This window comes from Mustelus asterias, chromosome 15, assembly GCF_964213995.1.
Source record: "Mustelus asterias chromosome 15, sMusAst1.hap1.1, whole genome shotgun sequence".
Classification (NCBI taxonomy): domain Eukaryota; kingdom Metazoa; phylum Chordata; class Chondrichthyes; order Carcharhiniformes; family Triakidae; genus Mustelus; species Mustelus asterias.
Genome location: NC_135815.1, coordinates 97742678 through 97765411, shown reverse-complemented (window position 1 = coordinate 97765411; position 22734 = coordinate 97742678). Strand labels below are relative to the sequence as shown.

At 46.3% G+C, this 22734-nt stretch overlaps 1 protein-coding gene across 4 annotated transcripts in view; it reads left to right on the top strand.

Annotated features, from left to right (window-relative positions):
* Positions 1-190: 190 nt before the first annotated feature.
* esf1 (ESF1 nucleolar pre-rRNA processing protein) overlaps positions 191-22734 on the top strand; it is a 63034-nt gene continuing 40490 nt past the window's right edge. The window contains exons 1-6 of one of the 4 annotated variants that reach the window (XM_078230368.1): positions 191-249; positions 2265-2486; positions 3453-4196; positions 8863-9158; positions 10446-10559; positions 19696-19808. In XM_078230368.1, coding sequence (XP_078086494.1) covers positions 3482-4196; positions 8863-9158; positions 10446-10559; positions 19696-19808 — 1238 coding nt within the window. In that variant the 5' untranslated portion in view covers positions 191-249; positions 2265-2486; positions 3453-3481. Of the gene's footprint in view, positions 523-2264; positions 2487-3452; positions 4197-8862; positions 9159-10445; positions 10560-19695; positions 19809-22734 lie in introns of all 4 variants that reach the window. The other 3 variants (XM_078230367.1, XM_078230370.1, XM_078230369.1) reach the window with 3 other exon arrangements.

Here is a 22734-nt window from a genome sequence, read left to right as displayed (position 1 = left end):
ACCGAGGCTCGCCGCCGACTGGAAGTTATGGGATTGGTGGGGGGGGGGGGGCGTGGTACATGCGCATGCGCCCGCCGAGGCCGGCCGAACCATTCCGGTCTGAATGGGGGGTAAGGGTGGGTGTGAGACACTGGGTGACATGGGGGTGGGAGGTGAAAAACCCCCTCCTGCTGAAATGAGTCCTGAGCTCGACCACGCCGGGGAGGTGAAGGGTCACGCGGCTATTCGGGTGCTGCACGCGGGGCTCAGGTGGGTTCAAATGCGCTGTTGTACCAACTGCTGTCGGACCCTCTCCCCTGGCCGAGCGGTAACGTGACAGGTTGGAGATCTGCTCGGGAGGCACAGGTTCGAATCCCGGCCCCGGAATTTATTACATACCGGTAATTGTGAATTGTTGTTTAAAACCCATCTGGTTCACTAATGCCCCTTAGGGAAGGGAATCTGCCGTCCTGGTCTGTCTGGCCTACATGTGACTCCAGAGAACAGCAATGTGGTTGACTCTAATCTTACTTGGATAGCCAGGTAAATGAATCGCCACAAATCCAGGGTTAAGTGTGCGCTGAGGGAGCTTCCTCAGCAAAAGTGAGCCCCAAAAATTGAATAGGGAGCGAATCCTAAAGTTGTTGTCACATGTATTGGGATACAGTATTGTTTCTTGTGCGCTATACAGACAAAACATAGAGTACATAGGGGAGAAGGAAAGGAGAATGTCGTGTTACAGTCACAGCGGGTGTAAAAAAAGAGTGGCATTGCTGCATCACAGTGCCAACCACCTGGGTTCGATTCCCTGCCTGCAGAGTCTGCGCACATTCTCCCCATGTCTGCATGGGTTTCCTCCCACAGTCTGAAAGATGTGTGGGTTAGGTTGATTGGCCATGCTAAATTGCCCCTAGTTTCGAGGGGATTAGTAGGGTAAATATGTGGGGATAGGGTGGGATTGTTGTGGATGCAGGCTCGATGGGCCGAATGGCCTCCTTCTGTACCAGAGGGATTCTATGATTCTAGAGAAAGATCAACTTAATATAAGGTAGGTGCATTCAGAAGTCTGAAGGCAGCAGGGAAGAAGCTGTTGGTTTGCACGCAGGCCCAGCAGCTGAAAGCAATGTCAAAATTAAATGTTTCAGGTGCTGAAGAGGAGAGAGGATTGTAGGGGGATGACAGAGATGTGGCAGAGTGAGTGGAGGGGGTTTGAAAACACGGGTGCAAATTTAAAAATTGCTGATGGAGTTCAGCATCGGGGGTGATGGGTGAACGTGGCCTGGTAAATAAGGTAGGGTCATCACTCACTTGATGAAGGAGCAGCGCTCCGAAAGCTTGTGACTCCAAATAAACCTGTTGGACTTTACCCTGGTGTTGTGAGACTTCTTACTGTGCCCACCCCAGTCCAATGCCGGCATCTCCACATCATAGTAAATAACGATAAGGGCAGTAGAGTTTTGAATGATCTCGTGTTTATGGAAGGCTGGTCAGGCACGTGTCTGGTCCAGAGTAAGAAAGACACTGGTGAGGAGGGTTTTGAGCAGATGAGTGTTAAGGCAGGGGCAGAGAGCAGAATATCCCATAGGACTGAGCTACAATGAGTGTAAAACCAAATAGTTCATAGAATCCCTACAGTGCAGAAGGAGGCCATTTGTCCCATTGAGACTGTACCAACAACAATCCCATCCAGGCCCTAACCTTGTAATCCCAAGTATTATTTACTCCCTGACACTCGGGTCAATTCAGCGCGGCCATTCGATCTAACCCACACATCTTTGGACTGTGGGAGGAAACCGGAGCACCCCGGGGAAACCCCCGTAGACACGGGGAGAACGTGCAAACTCCACACAGACAGTGACCCAAAGGCAGAATTGAACCCGGGTCCCTGGTGCTGTGAGGCAGCAGTGCTAACCACTGTGCCTATTTGAGAACAGAAATTCTGCATCTATGCTAGAAGGATCAACTATCGATAACAAACAAAAACAGAAAATGCTGGAAAATCTCAGCAGGTCTGACAGCATCTGTGGAGAGAGAATAGAGCCAATGTTTCGAGCCTGGATGACTCTTGCTCTGACGAAGGGCCATGCACACTCAAAACATTGGCTCTATTCTCTCTCCACAGACACTGTCAGACCTGCTGAGATTTTCCAGCCTTTTCTGTTTGTATTTCAGATTTCCAACTTTGGCAAGTGTTTGGTTTTCTGAGAAACTGTTGATGACCAGTCCTTTGTGTTTTTGTGTTAGTATTGATAGAAGGTCATTGTTATTTATTCTTTTAACCTCAGCAAAAGAACAGCGAGACACTCATCGACGAGGCGCCTTTTTCACAATATATGGAGCTTCCAAAAGTAACCTTCCTGTAAATATCACGGAAATGTGCAAAGCTGCTCCAGGGCATCTTGGACATTGAAGCATTATAAACTGGACTTCGGCAATAGGTGCTCTAATCCACCAAGTCATGGACTGAGTTGTGGGAGAACAACGTTAAACCAGTGATTCCACACAAGGCAAGTTCCAAAGACAATACGGACTGTAAACATGTCGAAGTTACTCATCTGTAAATAATGTCATTTTTGCATACGATTTGTAAGTTTTAGATCAAGGGACTGAATAGGCAAAGGCTTAGAATCATTCAATCCCTACAGTGCAGAAGGAGGCCATTTGGCCCATCAAGTCTGCAACAATTCTCCATCAGAGCATCTTTCCCAGACCCACCCCCACGTTCTATCACTGTAACACGGTGGCACAGTGGTTAGCACTGCTGCCTCACAGTGCCAGGGACCTAGGTTCAATTCCCGGCTTGGGTCACTGTTTGTGTGGAGTCTGCACGTTCTCCCCGTGTCTGCGTGGGCTTCCTCCGGGTGCTCCAGTTTCCTCACACAGTCCAAAAGACGTGCTGGTTAGGTGCATTGGCCGTGCTAAATTCTTCCTCAGTGTACCCGAACAGGCGCCGGAGAGTAGCAATCTGGGGATTTTCACAGTAACTTCATTACAGTGTTAATGTAAGCCTACTTGCTACACTAATAAATAAACCCTCTAATCCCCTTAACTTACACATCTTGGGACACTAAGGGGCAATTTAGCATGGCCAATCCACCTAACCTGCACATCTTTGGAGTGTGGGAGGAAATTGGAGCACCCGGAGGAAACCCACACAGACACGGGAAGAACGTGCAAACCCCACACAAACAGTAGCCCAAGCCAGGAATCGAACCCAGGCCCCTAGCACTGTGAGGCAGCAGTGCTAACCACCGTGCTGCTTTGGTAAAAGATTGCTTTATCACAGTTGGAATATCTATAACGATTGAGGAAAATTCCTGTACCTCCAAAGCATTTTTATAAAATGTAAGTCAGGTAATCCCTTCACCCTAACACCACAGCATAATCACTTCACTTTAAACTGATATATTTCAACAGCGGTCCTTATGGGACTCTTGATTACCCTTCATTAAGAAACTTTTTTTTAATTGCAGTTTTCTTTTGGTCAAGAGATTGGGTAAAAATGGCATCGAGATCACAGGAAATCCTGAACGATGAACGCTTCAGTCAGGTAATGAAGGACCCCAGGTTCTGGGAAATGCCCGATAAGGAACGCAAGATCAAGATTGATAAAAGATTTCAGGGCATGTTCCACGACAAAAAGTTCAAACTGCACTACACGGTGGATAAGAGAGGGAGGCCAATCAACCACAGCACCACCGAGGATCTGAAGCGATACTATGACCTGGATTCCGAGGACTCTGACCTGGGCGAGAGCGAGGACAAAAAGGAGAGGCGGAAAGGGACGGGGAAAAAATTGAAACAGAAAGGTAAAAGTGGTCCTGACACACAGGCGAAAGGCAGCCCGCTTGTCAAAAAGAAGAGAAAGCAGGAGAGGTTTTTAAAATCTGATGTGGGCGGGGCGGCAAGACGGGGAACAGGGAAAGAATCGGAAACGGAGGAGTTGGTGGACAATCTTGCTGAAGTCTCCAACGAGACTCTTCCAGTTGAAAAGGAAACAGCCAGTGCAGTGGGCACGTTCAAAGCTGATAGTTCTGAAAGCAGTGATGACGGAATGGAGCAGGTCAGCACAAAGCGAAAGAAATCCATTTTGACCCAGGAGAAACGAATGAAGAAAAATATCAACACAGATCAAGATAAAGCCAAACAACTGGATGCAAGGATTCCTGAAAGGAGTCGGAAAAGTCTGACTGCATCAGAAGATGAAATTGACTTGGGTATGTAACAATCCTCCATTTTATCCTCTTTTCCATTCCTCTGGGCTTGTGACTGAGCCCCCTGCAAAAACCTATCCGCCAAGCATCCTGCAGTATCACGTGTATTAGTACATGGACTTACAGGGGAACACGGTGGCACAGTGGTTAGCACTGCTGCCTCACAGCGCCAGGGACCTGGGTTCGATTCTGGCCTTGGGTCACTGTCTGTGTGGAGTCTGCACGTTCTCCCCCACATCTGTGTGGGTTTCCTCCCAGGTGCTCCGGTTTCCTCCCACTGTCCGAAACACGTGCTGGTGAGGTGCATTGGTCATGCTAAATTGCCCCTTGGTGCCCCAAGACATGTAGGTCAGAAGGGATTAGCCATGCGAAATGTGCAGGGATAGGTTGGAGAGGAGGGTCTGGGTGGGATGCTCTTTTGGAGAGTCCATGCGGACCCGATGGGCCGAATGGCCTCTTCTGCACTGTGGGGATTCTACAGTCCATTTGTTTGTTTACATTTTTCATTTAAAACTTTGTCCTGGTGTGTGAATTGTAAGCTGGTGACTTAGGCAAACATTTTCTTCAGCTGTTGAACTGGATATTTTTGAACATTAGTACAGGAGGAGACCACATCCCCTTGAGCCTGTTCTGGCAACCAATGAGATTATGACAAATCTGCAACCTAACTTCACCTTCCTGACTTTGCCCCGTATCCATTAACATTGGTTAAGAATAGTCTCCAATTCCAAATTAATGATTGAATAATCAATTGTTTGTTTGCGGGAGAGAGTTCCTGACTTCTGCCTGCCTTTGCGTGATGAATGTTTCTTCATTTAACTCCTGAGAGGTCTGCCTTGAATTTTTAGACTCTGTCCTTGTAATGACTTTAATCAGGACATTAAGGTGGGCCTGTTAGACTATGAACTCCCTGATTAAGGGCCAAATTGATGGCCCAGTCAGGGAGCCTCTTGCTTTGTACTTAACGAGGAGTGTCAGTTCCTCTGGGACTCCTCGTGTAGACTGCTAACTAAAAACACACTGTGTGCTGTTGTCAGACTTGTAAGTAAAGGGATTTTGGTGAAGGGACTTCTGCCTTCGAGGACTTATTACAATACTTCAGTCCTATACTCCCAAGCCAGTGAAGATAGTTTCTCTCCATCCTCTCTATTCCCTGTAATATCTTGAAAACTTTGATCCAATCATCCCTTAACCTTCTCAATTCCAGGGAACACAACCCTGGTTTAGTTTAATTTATGTATTCATTTAAAAGTAGGCTTACATTAACACTGCAATTAAGTTACTGTGAGAATCCCCTAGTCGCCACACTCCGGCGCCTGTTCGGGTACACAAGGGAGAATTTAGCATAGCCAATGCACCCTAACCAGCACGTCTTTCGGGAGGAAACTGGAGCACCTGGAGGAAACCCACGCAGACAATGTGCAGACTCTACACAGTCACCTGTCATAAGTCCTTGGGGGCAGAAGTCCCTTCACCAAAATCCCTTTATTTACAAGTCTGACAGCAGCATACAGAGTGTTTTCAGTTGGCAGTCTACACTCGGAGTCCCAGAGGAACTGACACTCCTGGTTAAGTACAAAGCAAGAGACTCCCTAATTGGCCCATCAATTAGCCCTTAATCAGAGAGTTCATATTCTAACAGGCCCACCTCAATTGCCTGATTAAAGTCATTACACACCCGAGGCCGGAATCAAACCTGGGTCCCTGGCGCTGTGAGGCAGCAGTGCTAACCACTGTGCCACCGTGCTGCCCCAAATTTTGAGAGAGGAGATTTGTGTTTCATCTCCTTGTAACTTAATTCTTGGAGTCCAAGTATCATTTTGGTACATCTGCGCTCCCTCCCAGGTTAGAATGCTCTTCCTAAGCTGTGTAAGAAGTGTTCTGCTGCTCTTTTGCTTTGAGTTTGAAACTTAAATCCTGTTTGCTATTCATTTCCTAAGGTTAACTATTGCCATCAATGTCCTTTATATTCCCTACAACTGCTTCAGATTCAATGGTTTAGTTTCAGATATGTTCATGTGTTTTAGTTTGATTGAGTTGGTCATACTCACAGCTGTGTGTCAGAAGATTTGTAAGTGTACGCCCCATTACAAGGGTTAGGGTGCGTATTCTAGCCTGACAATCCAGTGCTGTATTAAGGGAGTGTGGCATTGTTGGGAGGTGCTCTCTTTCAGATCAGATGTTATCCACTCACAAACTATCAATATCCTGGGGGTTACCATTGACCAGAAACTGAACTGGACCCAGCCATATAAATACTGTGGCTACCACAGCAGGTCAAAAGCTTGGAATCCTGCAGTAACTCACCTCCTGACTCCCCAAAGCCTGTCCACCATCTACAAGGCACAAGTCAGGAGTGTGATGGAATACTCTCCACTTGCCTGGATAGGTGCAGCTCCAAAAACACTCAAGAAGTTCGACACCATCCAGGATAAAGCAGCCCCGCTTGATTGGCACCCCATTCACCACCTTCAATATTCACTCACTCCACCACCAACACACAACGACAGCAGTGTGTACCATCTACATGATGCACTGCTGCAACTCACCAAGCCTCCTTCAACAGCACCTTCCAAACCCACCACCACTACCATCTAGAAGGACAAGGACAGCAGATACTTGAGAACACCACCACCTGCAAGTTCCCTTCCAAGGCACTCACCATCTCGACTTGGAAATATATCACTGTTGCTGGGTTAAAATCCTCTTTCTCTAACAGCACGGTGGGTGTACCTACACCACATGAACTGCAGGGGTTCAAGAAGGCAGCTCACCACCACCTTCTCTAGGGCAATTAGGGATGGGCAATAAAATGCTGGCTTTGCAGGCGATGCCCACGTCCTGTTAAAGAACAAAAACGAGAAAGATATCGGGATCCTATTTGAAACAGAGCAGGGAGTTCTGTTACAACAACAATTTGAATTTGTGTAGCATCTTTAAGGGAATAAAACATCCCAGAGTGCTTCATGGGTGCGTTACAAGGCCACAAAAGCTTGGTCAAAGGGGCAGGTTTTAAGGAGCATCCTAAGGGTGCAGGGAGAATGGGAAATGTTTGGAGGTGGGGACATTCCAGAGCTATGAGGCAGCTGAAGGTGTGGCTACCAATGGCAGATATGCAAGAGACCAGAATTCATAGAATCCTAACAGAGCAGAAGAGGCCATTCAGCCCATCAAGTCTGCACCAACTCTCTTGACGCAGAGTAACTTCATAGAATCCCAACTCTTTGCCACAGAAGGCTGTGGAGGCCAGGTCATTGAGTGTCTTTAATTCGGAGAAAGATAGGTTCTTGATTAATAAGGGGATCGGGGTTATAGGCAAAAGGCAGGAGAATGGGGATGGGAAAATAATCAGCTGTGATTGAATGGCGGATCAGACTCGATGGGCCGAGTGGTCTAATTCTGCTCCTATGTCTTATGGTACAGAAGGAGGCCATTCGGCCCATCAAGCCTGCACCGACAACAATCCCACCCACGCCCTATCCCCGTAACCCCACATATTTATTTACCCTGCTAATGTCCCGGAAACTAGGGTCAATTTGGCATGGCCAATCCACCTAACCCGCACATCTTTGGACCATGAGAGGAAACTGGAGCACCCGGAGGAAACTCACGCAGATACGGGGAGAACGTGCAGATTCCACACAGTCGGTGACCCAAGCCGGGAATTGCACCCGTGTCCCTGGCGCTGTGAGGCAGCAGTGCTAACCCACTGTGCCACCGTGCCGCCCCACACTCTTACCTAGGCTCTCCTTCCATAGAACATTACAGCGCAGTACAGGCCCTTCGGCCCTCGATGTTGCGCCAACCAGTGAAACCAATCTAAAGCCCCTCTAATCTACACTATTCCAATATCATTCCCACCCTATCCTCGTGACCGCACACATTTCCCAGGGCCAATCCACCCAATCTACACATCTTTGGACTTGGATTCATTGTTGATAGAATTGGATGAGTGAACCAGATATGTTGGAGGGTTGTTGGGCTGGAAAGGTTACAGAGATCTTGAAGGAGTAGGGGCATGGAAAGATTTGAAAAGACCATAAGACCATAAGACATAGGAGCGGAAGTAAGGCCATTCGGCCCATCGAGTCCACTCCACCATTCAATCATGGTTGATTTCAACTCCATTTACCCGCTCTCTCCCCATAGCCCTTAATTCCTCGAGAAATCAAGAATTTATCAATTTCTGTCTTGAAGACGCTCAACGTCTCGGCCTCCACAGCCCTCTGTGGCAATGAATTCCACAGACCCACCACTCTCTGGCTGAAGAAATTTCTCCTCATCTCTGTTCTAAAGTGACTCCCTTTTATTCTAAGGCTGTGCCCCCGCGTCCCAGTCTCCCCTGTTAATGGAAACAACTTCCCTACGTCCATCCTATCTAAGCCGTTCATTATCTTGTAAGTTTCTATCAGATGCCCAAGAAAGAGGAAATTGAGGCATTGTTGGACCAGAAGCCACTGTGGGTCAGTCATCGGGGGAGTTAAGATGGAACAGTGTTTTGAATTAACTAAAACTGTAGAGGGTAGATGTAGGAGTCTGGCCAGGAGTGGGAACAAAGGTGTGGATGAGGGGTTCAGCAGCGGGTGAGCTGAACTGTTCCAAGCGCTTCCTTGCGCGTTCCTATTTAAAATTGTAATTAAACGCTCCTCTGGTTATCATTGTACCTCAGAAAGCAGAGACAGCCGTGAAGGTGACAGCGACGGGGGCGGAAGCAGCTGGTCTGAGGAAGAATCTTCAGGCAGCCAGAGCCAGGAGGAAGAGGAAGAAACAGGCGACAGTGAAGATGATGAGGAATTATCCGGGGAGGACACTGATAGCGACAGTGGGCCAGACCTGGCCAGAGGGAAAGGGAACATTGAGACAAGCTCAGATGATGATGACTATTTTGACGATCCGCCATCGAAGGAACCAGAAATTGAACACGACTGGGGAGAGCTGGCGAAGGATGCGCCGCGTGGAGAAACCGTACGTCCCGCAATTGTTTTCTTTCTTCATTTGATCACGTGGGTTGTAAATACAAATCTGAGAATTTAAGATTACATCCCATTATTGGATCATTAATTTTCGACAAAACAGTTTGAAAGCTGAACGTTGAGTTAGAATCATCGAATCCCTACAGTACAGAAGGAGGCCATTCAGCCCATCGAGTCTGTACTGACTGAAATCCCATCCAGGTCCTATTCCCGTAACCCCACACATTTACCCTGCTAATCCCCCTGATACTAGGGGCAATTTAGCATGGCCAATCAACCTGGCCCGCACATCTTTCAGACTGTAGGAGGAAACCGGAGCACCCGGAGGAAACCCACGCAGACACAGGGAGAATGTGCAGACTCCACACAGACAGTGACCCAAGCTGGGAATCGAACCCGGGTCCCTGGCGCTGTGCGGCAGCAGTGCTAACCACCATGCCACCCAGTTCAACAACTTCAGAGCATGAATTCTCCCCCCCATCTTCACCTCATTTCCATTTATTTTATTTCAATTCCTCTTTTCATCTCATCCATCCATTTTTATCACTTTTCATTTTTTCTTCTACTTTTCCACTTGCATAAGAACTAGGAGCAGGAGTAGGCCATCTGGCCCCTCCAGCCTCCTCCGCCATTCAATAAGATCATGGCTGATCTTTTCGTGGACTCAGCTCCACTTACCCGCCCGCTCACCATAACCCTAAATTCTTTTACTGTTCAAAAATCTATCTATCCTTGCCTTAAAAACATTCAATGAGGTAGCCTCAACTGCTTCACTGGGCAGGGAATTCCACAGATTCACAACCCTTTGGATGAAGAAGTTCCTCAACTCAGTCCTAAATCTGCTCCCCCTTATTTTGAGGCCATGTCCCCTAGTTTTAGTTTCACCTGCCAGTGGAAACAACCTCCCTGCTTCTAACTTATCTATTCCCTTCGTAATCTTATATGTTTCTATAAGATTTCCCCTCATTCTTCTGAATTCCAATGAGTATTCTGAAACCTTGCTCTCCATCTTGTCTCCAAACCGCCCCCACCCCCTTACCCCACCATAGTATAAATCCTGTCTGATTTTCTTTGCTTTCAGCTCTGACGGAAGGTCATCCAGACTCGAAATGTTGTTCTATTCTCTCTCCACAGATGCTGTCAGACTTGCTGAGTTTCTCCAGCATTTACTGTTTTTGTTTCCGATTCCAGCATCTGCAGTATTTTGCCTTTATCTTCTTGAAAAGTGGGGGAGTTTTCCTGAGATTCCCGTAACAACTTGTCTTGTTTTACTCAATAGATCACTCGACGATTAGCAGTTTGCAACATGGACTGGGATAAAATAAAAGCAAACGACCTGTTGGTATTATTTAATTCCTTCGTCTTTCAAGGAGGTGCTGTGTTGTCTGTGAAGGTCAGTGCTCTTAAAGTTTTCCATTTTTCCACCTTGTTTTTAACTCCAAGGAAAACTTATACAGTGCCTTCATTGTAATAAAAAGTCCCTATGTGCTTCAGAGGAACATTATCAAACAAACAGTGACACAGCCACATAAGGAGATGTGGGCCAGGATTCTCCAACCTCGCCCGTGTGATGACTTCAATCAGCCCATTGAGGTTGGCCATTGGAGCATTGAACTCCCTGATTGGCCCATCACCAAAAGGTGTCCCTGATTGGCCCATTAATTGGATCGGTAATCAGGGAGTTGTTACTCCAATAGGCCAACCTCAATGGCCTGATTGAAGTCATTGCACTTCCTGATTGGCCCATCAATTGGATCCTTAATCAGGGAGCTCATACTTCAATCAGCCAACCTCAATGGCCTGATTGAAAGTAATTTACAGCCCATGGCAGGGATTCTGTGGTCCCGCTGCTATTAAGAGATTTGGCTGAGCGTCTAATCCTCCGTTCTCACTGGCAGCGGGACATGCACGACCAGAGAATTCCAGCAATTAGATCAGGCGAGCCTTGTCAAAGAGGTGGGTTTTCAGGAATGCCTTAAAGGGGCAAAGCGAGGTAGAGAGGTTTATGGAGGGAATTCCAGAGACTAGAGCCTGGGCAGGTGAAGGCACAGCCATCAATGGCAGAGTGATTAGACTATGAGTTGTCGAAGAGGTCCAATTGGAGGAGTGCAGAGATCTCGGGGGTTGGGGGGGGGCGTGGTTGTGGAGATGGAGGAGACGACAGAGATAGGGTGGAGCGAACATTTGGCCACTTTAGAGTATTGCACACAGTTCTGGTCGCCACACTACCAGAAGGACATGGAGACTTTGGAGAGGGTACAGAAAAGGTTTACCAGGATATTGTCTGGTATGGAGGATATTAGCTATGAGGAGAGGTTGGATAAACGTGGTTTGTTTTCACTTGAATGTCGGAGACTAAGGGACGACCTGATAGAAGTTTACAAAATGATGAGAGGCATGGATAGAATGGACAGTCGGAGTCTTTTTCCCACCGTAGAAATGTCAATTACTAGTAATTTAAAACTTATAAAGAAAATACATACTGCTTGTATTTCTTTGCCAGAAATGTACAAATTAAGGATTAAGCGAACAAGTGTGATGATGTTTACTGTTATGTAATTCAGCTTGATCACAAATTTAAGCTGATGAAGGAGCAGCGCTCCAAAAGCAAATGGTGTTTGCCACCAAATAAACCTGTTGGACTTTAACCTGGTGTTGTTAAAACTCTTCCTGTGTTCACCCCAGTCCAACGCTGGCATCTCCACATCATTGTCTGTTCTGCCAGTTACACTCTAGTTTCTGTTCTCCCCCCTACTTTCTGCTCCCATACTTTTTTTTTACATGCTTCTATAGCATTTGTCTTTATCTCTGTCCAGCCTAAACTTTGCTTTAGTCTCACTCTCTGTTCCTCTCTTTCTCTTTATCTCCTTCCTGTGTACATCAAGAATATGCCACAAGCTTTCGGAGCACTGGTCTTTCATCTGGACTCACCTGATGAAGGGGCAGTGCTCTGAAAGCTTGTGGCTTGTGCTACCAAATAAACCTGTTGGACTTTAACCTGGTGTTGTGAGACTTCTTACTGTGTTTACCCCAGTCCAATGCCGACATCTCCACATCATACATCAAGCATAACCATGAATGTTCTTTTAGTCTGTAATTTCTTCATCTTCCTGTCCCATTCTTGAATATACATCTTGTTCTCCAGTTTCTTTCTTGGGAACGGGTTGCAGATATGATGTCCCGCTCCCCCTCTGATTTCAAAGCTATGACTTCTCTTAGTGTTGGCCTGAAACTCAAAAAGAATCTGCGAAAAGAACCTCAGATTCTCTGACCTGGTCTACGGGGGGTGGGTTGGGGGGAATCTGTTCCATGGCTCCTCTTATCACTTTCTTCTATTACCCTCTGCCTTTTTTACTGGGTGCAACATTCAGACTGTTAATACAGAATACTAATACAGAATAATTTGTATAGGTTTAATGTTACCATTTATTTATATATTTTTTAACTTTCTTGTTTTTATTAAGTTTTATCCTCTTGTCCTTCTACTTTTAAACATTTGTGTATCTCGATGCTGAATTTTTCTATTTTCAAAGCTTTACCATTTTGTGTGTGTGTGTGTATGTATCTCCCTTTCCCCTCAATTTATTGTCTAAGAAACATTTTCTTAATTTTTCATCTATGCTGTTTATAATCCACCACAAGTCACGATAGTACTCTCTATTTATGATCCAAATTTAAGTATGAAAATCTTGTCTGTGTGCACTTTGTCAACCCATTCCATTGTATATTTCAATGTACGCTGTCACTGCTCGAAGGATGTAATTACTACATGACATGTTTGCAACAATAACTTATATTGTAAATATGGACAGTTATTCGTGGAGGTGGTCAGGACAGAATGTATAACTGTAAAATCAGGACCAAGTTGCATCTGTGCTCTGGTCTAAATATTCCCTCCCTCTAGCCCTGTCTCTAACCTTGTATCATCCAATGATAATGCTTGGTCTTGGACTGTCTTTCCAGCACTGGCTCCTGGGGATCACCTCTGTTACATCACACCAGTCCAAAAACATACATTAGTCACTGCCTTGTTTTCTGTCTTTTGGCCATCAACAATGCTTACATATGGTACTTTTGAATTCTTTCTGAAAATCTCTATACACAACTACTACTTATCAATTCATTGCATTCTTCAATTCAACAGACCTGATTTGCTGGATAAACTTGTTTAACAAATTGATAAGTGAGTGTTAATGTGAGTAATAATGCATTTTGGAAGGTCTAATACAGAAAGGAAATATACAGTAAATGGCAGAACCCTTAAGAGTATTGAAAGGCAGAGGGATCTGGGTGTACAGGTACACAGGTCACTGAAAGTGGCAACGCGGGTGGAGAAGATAATCAAGAAGGCATACGGCATGCTTGCCTTCATCAGCCGGGGCATTGAGTTTAAAAATTTGCAAGTCATGTTGCAGCTTTATAGAACTTTAGTTAGGCCGCACTTGGAATATAGTGTTCCAATTCTGGTTGCCACACTACCAGAAAGGTGTGGAGGCTTTGGAGAGGGTACAGAAAAGATTTACCAGGATGTTGCCTGATATGGAGGGCATTAGCTATGAGGAGAGGTTGGAGAAACTTTGTTCTCACTGGAATGGCAGAGGTTGAGGGCAACCCTGATAGAAGTCTACAAGATTATGAGAGGCATGGACAGAGTGGATAGTCAGAAGCTTTTTCCCAGGGTGGAAGAGTCAATTACTCGGGGACGTAGGTTTAACGGAAATGTACGAGGCAAGTTTTTTACACAGAAGGTGGTGGGTGCCTGGAACTCGCTGCCGGGGGAGGTAGTGAAAGCAGATACTACAGTGAGTTTTAAGAGGCATCTGGACAAATACATGAATAGGATGGGAATAGAGGGATATGGTCCCCGGAAGGGTAGGGGGTTTTAGTTCAGTCGGGCAGCATGGTCGGTGCAGGCTTGGAGGGCCGAAAGGCCTCTTCCTGTGCTGTAATTTTCTTCTTGTTCTTTGTTCTTTGACATAGGTTTAAGGTAAAAAGGAGAAAGTTTAAAGTAGATGTGAGAGGCAACTGTTTTTACACAGAGGATGGTAAGTGCCTGCTATGCGCTATCAGAGGAGGTGGTAGCAGCAGATACAATAGCAATATTTAAGAGGCATCTTGACAGATGCATGAATAGGCCGGGAATAGAGGGATATGGACCGCGCAAAGACAAAGGGTCTTTAGTTTAGAAAGGCGCCATGTGTCGGCGCAGGCTTGGTGGGCCGAAGGGCCTGTTCCTGTGCTGTACTGTTCTTTGTTCTTTGAAGCCATGGAGGGATTTGAAAACGCGGATGAGAATTTTAAAATCAAGATGTTGCCTGACTGACATCCAGTGCAGGTCAGCAAACACAGGGGCGAGAGGGGGAAACAGGACTTGACGTGAATTAAGACACGGGCAGCAGATTTTTAGATGACCTCCGGGGTTAGAATGTGGGGAAACTAACCTGGAGTATGTTGAAATAGTCGGGGCGAGAGGGAAGGAGGGCATGGATGAGGGTTTGAACCACAGGCAAGCGGAGATTTTTAAAGTTTATTTATTAGTCACAAGCAGGCTTACATTAACACTGCAATGAAGTTACTGTGAAAATCCCCTAGTCGCCACACTCCGGCGCCTGTTTGGGTACACTGAGGGAGAATTTAGCATGGCCAATGCACCTAACCTGGGTATAGAGGGATATGGGCCAAATGCAGGCAATTGGGATTGGCTTAGGGGTTTAAAAAAAAAGAGCAGCATGGACAAGTTGGGCCGAAGGGCCTGTTTCCATGCTGTAAACCTCTATGACTCTAACCTGCACATCTTTGGACTGTGGGAGGAAACCGGAGCTCCTGGAGGAAACCCACGCAGACATGGGGAGAACGTGCAGACTCCACACAGACAGTGACCCAAGCTGGGAATCGAACCTGGGTCCCTGGCACTGTGAGGCAGCCATGCTAACCACTGTGCCACCGTGTTACCCTGTCACCGTGGGCCATTCACCCCAACGAGTCAACACCGATCTCCGAAAGAACACTCTACCTCGGCCCACTCTCCTGGCCTGTAACCCCATGCATTGATCACAGCCAATCCACCGAACTTGCACATCTTTGCACGGGGAACTAGAGGTGAGAATAGTGAGTGTGGAACTCTGGGCTGAGAAGGCGGACTTGTATCCTCCAATTTCTTGGACATAATCACGGATTCAGAGTGTCACCACCGCTTTTTCATTGAACAGTAACTGGGAGAAACTCGTGCAAGTATTTAACTTGGTGTCTCTAGCGCAGGGGCAGCAGTGGATCTCCAGCTGGGATTTCAAACACTAGGAAGTTCCTCTTCATTGTCAGACAGCCACAATAACTAAATAGTCGCCTCCCTCTGCATAATTGTGGCATGGCCACATAAACTGGAGTGTGGCTTTACCCTGGGTATGGTATCAATTAACACTTGGATGTTACGATCTTTGAAGTGCCACAATGATATTTCCTGGTTTCCTCCCGCAGAATGATCTTATTTTCATGGTTTTCTTTTATTCTTTTGCGGCATGTGGGTGTCCCTGGCTAGGCCGGCATTTATTTGCTCATCCCTAATTGTCGTTGAGAAGGTGGCGGTAAGCTGTCATCTTGAACCGCCGCAGTCCCTGAGGTGTGGGTAGAGCGACGGTGCTGTTAGGAAGCGGGTTCCAGGTTTTGGACCCAGCAGCAGTGAAGGAACGGCCGATATATTTCCAAGTCACAATAACGTGTGGCTTGGAGAGGAACTCGCAGCTCATGGTGTTCCCATGTATCCGCTGCCCTTGTGCTTTGAGGTGGTTTTGGAAGGTGCTGTTGAAGGGGCTTCGATGAATTGCTGCAGTGCATCTTGTAATTAGTTCACACTGCTGCCACTGTGTCGCTGTTGGAGAGAGTGAAGGTTTAAGCTGGTAGACTGGATCGTGTGGGGCTTCGAGTGATGTTGGAGCAGCACTCATCCAGGCAAATGCCTATTCAGCCTATTGTGCCTGTGCCAGATCTTTGAAAGAGCTGTAGTTAGCACTGCTGCCTCACAGCGCCAGGGACCTGGGTTCAATTTCGGCTTTGGATGACTGTGTGGAGTTTGCACGTTCTCCCCGTGTCTGCGTGGGTTTCGTCCGGGTGCTCCGGTTTCCTCCCCCAGTCCAAAGATGTGCGGGTTAGGTGGATTGGCCATGCTAAATTGCCCCTTAGCGTCCAAAGATGTGTAGGTCAGGGGGATGAGCAGGGTAAATAGATGGGGTTACGGGAATAAGGCCTGGGTAAGATACTCTGTCAGAGTCGGTGCAGACCTGATGGGCCAAATGGCCTCCTCTTGCACTACAAGGATTCTATGACTGTATCCAAATAGTTCTTCTCCCCTGCTCGTTTCCCATCACCTCAGAAATGTTTTTAAAATGAGTAAAGGAGCCAAGGGCAAAATAAGGAAAAGCTTTTTTTTCCCTTACTCAGTGAGTGGTTAGGATCTGGAATGCTCTACCTCAGTGTGGCGGAGACTGAATTAATCGTGGTTTTCAAAAGGAAATTGGATAATTGTCTGAATAAAAACAATGTACAAGGGAAAGGTGGGCGAGAGGGACTAGCCGAGTTGTTTTCACAGCAAGCTGTCACGGAAAGGCTGATTGTCCTTTTCCTGTGCTATGATTCTTGTGTTTACCCAATTCCCTTTTGCATGTTACTATCCAACCTGCTTCCAACGCTCTTTCAAGCAGCATGCTCCAATTTTTTAAAGTTTATTTATTAGTGTCACAAGTAGGCTTACATTAATCCTGCAATGAAGTTACTGTGAAAATCCCCTGGTCGCCACACTCCGGCACCTGTTCGGGTACACTGAGGGAGAATTTAGCATGGCCAATGCACCTAACCAGCACATCTTTCGGACTGTGGGAGGAAACCGGAGCACCCGGAGGAAACCCACGCAGACACGGGGAGAACGTGCAGACTCCGCACAGACAGTGACCCAGGCCGGGAATCAAATCCGGGTCCCTGGCGCTATGAGGCAGCAGTGCTAACCACTGTGCCACCTATATTTACAACACTTTGCTGCATTTAAAAACAATAGTTTAGGTTCAATTTTATTGATTACAATTTGTCACAATTAGGCTTGCATTAACACTGCAATGAAGTTACTGTGAAAATCCCCTATAATCTAGACCTCCCACTGATTCTTAAATCTGTATTCTCTAATTACCAAACTTAGAGCCAGTGAAAACCACCTTTCCTTATTTACAAAAACAACCCTTCATAATTTAAACAATTCTGTTAAATCCCCCCCGTAAAGGAAGAACAGCCACAGATTCTCATATCTCTGAAGTCGCTCTATCTTGGTATAGTTCTATTAAGGCTTACAACTCCAGGAGTCAGATGGAAAAGAACAGTGTTTTATTGTACAAAATGAAGTAAAGCAAAAACCACAAGCCTGTGGTGAACACAAACAGGTCCCAACCGGGACACTGGAATAATGGACCCACTCAGGGGTCTGCTTTATACTGGGCTCGGTATACGAACTCCACCTGGTGAGCTAATTGCCAATCTCCGGGCAGCTTGTATTCGATTTCGCTTTGCAAGTCCTGGGGGTTATCACAAGTCTCTTCTCCGCCCACTCCAGGGCCTTGACGTGCTAAACAGAGATGCTTGTTTGCAGTAGTCCAGCTCAAGTTTAACCAGTGACTTGTAGCAGTTCAGCATTTGGAGCATGCCAGCCGCCACCGTTTGGGTGGAGGCGTAGGTGAAAAGACTTTGGCCACGTTCGATCACATGGCAGCTCCTGGGTAAAGCCGCCTTACAGACTATGGGCGGCCATTTTAGATGGTGTGCTGCACTGTTGGTAACATTTCCCTTTTTCTACACACTGGCTCATTTCTATTCAACACCTTACCTCCCTGACATGTGAGAGTGACTGTCTAGCCTGCATCTTCAACTGGAGATCTTGGGTCTCCTTTGTACGTTCTATTTTCATTCAGACTTTTATTTAAAGGGCTGCAGGAATCACAGTAATGTTGACCTGGCTAAAAGTGCTCTTCCTGTGTTCCTTCCAATTCCAATTCTCTTTTCACACCTCGGCAGATTTTCATCTGTTGCCATAGCGAGTATGGCAAAGATGAAAGAAGAGGAACAGGTCACTAGTTTGTCGCCAGGAGGCTTGTAGCTTGAGGAACACCACTCCACATCAAGTGTGGCCGACCAGGAGTCTCTCTCACTCTTACCGCCAGCCATTGGCGCGTTTGGAAGGATTTTTGCAGGTTGACGCACTCGACCTGTCTGACTGTGTTATGAACGCACCCTCCTAGGCCATCGAGTCTTGGGGTGAGACTCGCTTCTGGCTCAGAGGCAGGGACGCTAAACCACTGCACCCACAAGACCTCCTCTTGTATTCCTTAATAACCTAAAAAAAAATTTTACTTTTGAAAATAAATTGCCAGATTTGGGCATTTTGACAATAAAAAGGAAAAATCAAATTTCTTAGGACGACGTAATAAGTTTTGTCATCTGTCCCTCTTTAGAATATTGCCACTAAATTCTAAAGTCTATGTTAGTGAAAGGATTTGCCACAACGGGAGCAGAGTTTCCCGCCTTTAATCCAGCAGAGGGTGCTGTCGATACAATTTTAAAAGTTTTTCAGAGATCTTGACTGCTTACAGCAACAAGTCGCACAAAATCATTGATTCGATACTTCAAATCTAAACGATTTAGGACTGCTAGCAGGAGAGGCTTTATATACGGGATTGTAAAGGTTGCGGATTGCACTGCTGCTGTTGAGAGAATGAGAATCGGGGATTAGAAAGTTAAGGGGTGCATTATTCAAAGTTTTTTAGGATATTAAGGGGAACAGATAGAATAGCCAGAGAGAAACTATTTCAGATGCCGGAGAATGTAGGACTGGAGAGGAATTGCCTCAGAATCGAGTGAGCCTTTCAGAAGTGAAATTAGGAAATTCTTCCACGTCCAAGGGATGAAAAAAGGATTGGAACTTTCTTCTGCAAATGGCAATTGATTATAGATCAAGGTGTCAGTGGGGAGAATGCGGGAGTATGGCGTTGCGCTAGAGGATCAGCAATGGTCCTATTGAATAGTGGAGCAGACTCGAAGGGCTGAATGACCCACTCCGATTTTCTTTGTTAATTGTAAGACAGTTACTCAGCTGTCGCAGGAACTGGTTGTGATGAACCGCCTTGTTTCGTTGTGTTATGACTAATGAAAAGATTGACCATTCTCCAGCCGCGACGACTAAACACCCTCCCTAGCTTTAAAACAAGAACGTGCCTTAGGCTCTAAACATGGAACCTCCCAAAAAATCTGCTTTGAAAGAACATCATGACCGGAATTCTCTGATCATGCCACCTCTGCCAGCGAGAACGGAGAATTTGGCACTCAGCCCCAATCTCCATTCACTGCATCGGCCCCGGCCGCGGGGGCGAGGTTGGGGAACCCCGGCCGCAGGGGCGAGGTCGGGGAATCCTGGGTGTGGTCGGGGAACCCCGGCCCATTTACCTGCTGGGAACCTGGTTAACCTGTCACTAAAAACTGAGCTAATTTGCTTCTTTCAGATCTACCCATCAGAATTTGGAAAGGAAAAGATGAAAGAAGAGGAATTGCGTGGACCTGTAGAATTGTTGGATAATTTACCAGAAGATGCGGATGAAGACACGGAGGAACAGAGGTAATCATCAGTTGGTGGCCTCCACTTCTCTCTGCCCCTTTAAGAAGCTCCTTTTAATAACACACCTCTTTGATCAAGCTTATGGCCACCTGCCCGAATTGTTTTCCTCCCGATCATCAGTTGGTGAGTGAAGAATCCAAGGCCAACCTTCACTTGGGATAGTTTTATTCCGAGTGACACATGGCAGATACATATCTCCCGATTGCACTCAACTCCTGTGTCATAGAATCATAGAATCCCTACAGTGCAGAAGGAGGCCATTCGGCCCATCTTGTTTGAATTGACAACAATCCCACCCAGGCCCCATCCCCGTAACCTCACATATTTACCCCGCTAATCTCTCTAACCTACACATCCCGGGGCACTAAGGGGCAATTTAGCTTGGCCGATGCCCCTGACCTGCACATCTTTGGACTGTGGGAGGAAACCGGTGCACCTGGAGGAAACCCACGCAGACATGGGGAGAACGTGCAAACTCCACACAGACAGTGACCCAAGTCGGGAATTGAACCCAGGTCCCTGGAGGTGTGAGGCAGCAATGCTAACCACTGTGCTACCGTGTCACCCATAAGTGTCAGTAACTGTCTCAATCTGTGCTCAGATAACTATCCAATCACTGCCCTCCACCTGTATGATCTTACCTTCAATTGACGCACCAGTTATTGACAACGTGTCACTTCAAAGGTTACTACACAAAACAGGAATTCATGGTGTAGGGGACACATATCATGGATAGAAGATTGGTTCACTAACATGAAGCAGAGAGTAGGCATAAATAGGTCATTTTTGGATTGGCAAGTTGTAACCAGTGGAGTGCCATAGGGATCAGTGCTGGGGCCCCAAATTATTTACAGTCGATATAAATAACTTGGATGAAGGGACCGAACGCATGGTTGCTAAATTTGCTAAGGACACAAGATAGGTAGGAGGGTAAATTGTGAATAGGACTTAAGTGTACAAAGGAATTTAGGTAAGTTAAGTGCTAAGGCAAAAATGTGGCAGAAGGCATATAATCAGAGAATCACAGAGACATTCCAGCACAGAATGAGGCCATTCAGCCCATTGTGTATGGCCAGCTCTCCAAATGAGCAATTTACTTAGTGTCATTCTCCTGCCTTCTCCCATAACTCTGCACACTGTTCCTTTGTAGATAACAGTTTAATCTGCATGCAAGTTCAGCAAAACCTCCTTGTCCTTATACTCTATGCCCCGATAAACCAAGGACACTGCATGCTTTTTAAATTACACTCTCAACCTGTTCTGCCGCCTTCATTGACTTGCACACAGGACCCTCTGCTCCCACCCCCCTTAGAGTTGTACCCTCTATTTTGTATTGTCTTTCACAGAATCAAAGAATTGTAATGGTGCCGAAGGAGGCCATTTGGCCCATCGTGTCTGTGCTGGCTCTCCAGGTGAACATTGGGCGAGGTTTTATGGCCTCCCTCGGGCAAGATCGTAAAATCCCGCCTGAGGCCAACGGAGATTTCCGTTCTGGACACCTCGCCTGCGTCTCAGTGTCATTCCCCTGCCTTTTCCCCTCACCCCTGCGTACTATTTCCATTTAAATAATCATCTAACGCCCTCTTGAATGCCTCGATTGAATCTGCCTCCACCACACTTCCAGGCAGTGCATTCGAGACCCCAATCGCTCGCTGTGTGAAAAAGTTTTTTTCACATAAACAAGTGTTGGTGGGACCACATCTGGAATACTATAGACAGCATTGGTCTCCTTACTTGAGGAAATATCGGAACAATAGAATGTGTTCAGAGAAGTTCCGCTCGACTGATCTCTGGGGTGAAGGGATTATTTCATGAAGAAATGTTGGAACTGTAACCATTGGAGTTTTAAAAAATGAGAAGTGATCTCACTGAAACATGTAAGACCCTGAGGAGAATTTGGAGGGCGAATGCTGAGAGGATGTTTCCGCTTGTGGGAGAGACAAGAACAAGAAGACAAGCACATGGCAACTATTTCCACCTCTCTTGCATACTTTCTTTCCTTACATCCTTAGTATTTAATTCTTTGTACTTGCTGCATCACCCAAGGGGAAAGGCTGCCAGTGCTGAGCACGAGTTGGCTACCACTGAAATCCCCTGTGGCAACACCCCCTCTAATATAGTTCTTTTCTGACTGGTTCCTCTGTCACAGGCTGAATGGGTTCGAAGACAGTCTGTCATGTCAAACGATACTAATGCACATCAACAAATAATTTATCACAAAGAAAATTTATTAAAGTAATTTCAACTATAGGGAAGGCGATGGCCTAATGGTGTTACCGCTAGACCATTAATCCAGGAAGCTTAGCTAATGTTCTGGGGACCCGGGTTCGAATCCCGCCACGGCAGATGTGGAATTTGAATTCAATTTAAAAAAATCTGGAATTAAGAATCTACTGATGACCATGAAACCATTGTTGATTGTCAGGAAAAACCCGTCTGGTTCCTTTACAGAAGGAAATCTGCCGTCCTTACCTGGTCTGGCCTACATGTGACTCCAGAGTCACATCAATGTGGTTGGCTCTCAACTGCCCTCCAAGGGCAACCAGGGAAGGACAATAAATGCTGGCCAGCCAGCGATGCCCATGTCCCACAAATGAATTTAAAATTTTCTTTGACAGCAAGCAAATTAAATTTGCACTTAACCATCAGAGCTACTTTAAATAGAATTACAGGTAGTATTGATAATTTTATCCTATTGCATTAATGTAGCATTTTTGTTAAAGGAGCTGTAGGAGCGTTTAATCAGGACAAATGCAAGAATGCCAAATTTCAAAGCTGATGGTATTATTGGCAGTTAAAAGTTGAAAGGTTCCTAAACCTACCAACTGGGGGAGCCACGTTCATATGTAAAATCATCCCAGGATTCCTGCAGTCTTTAGCACCCTCACTGTTTTCCCTTTTGTCAAATGACCAATATCACCAACAT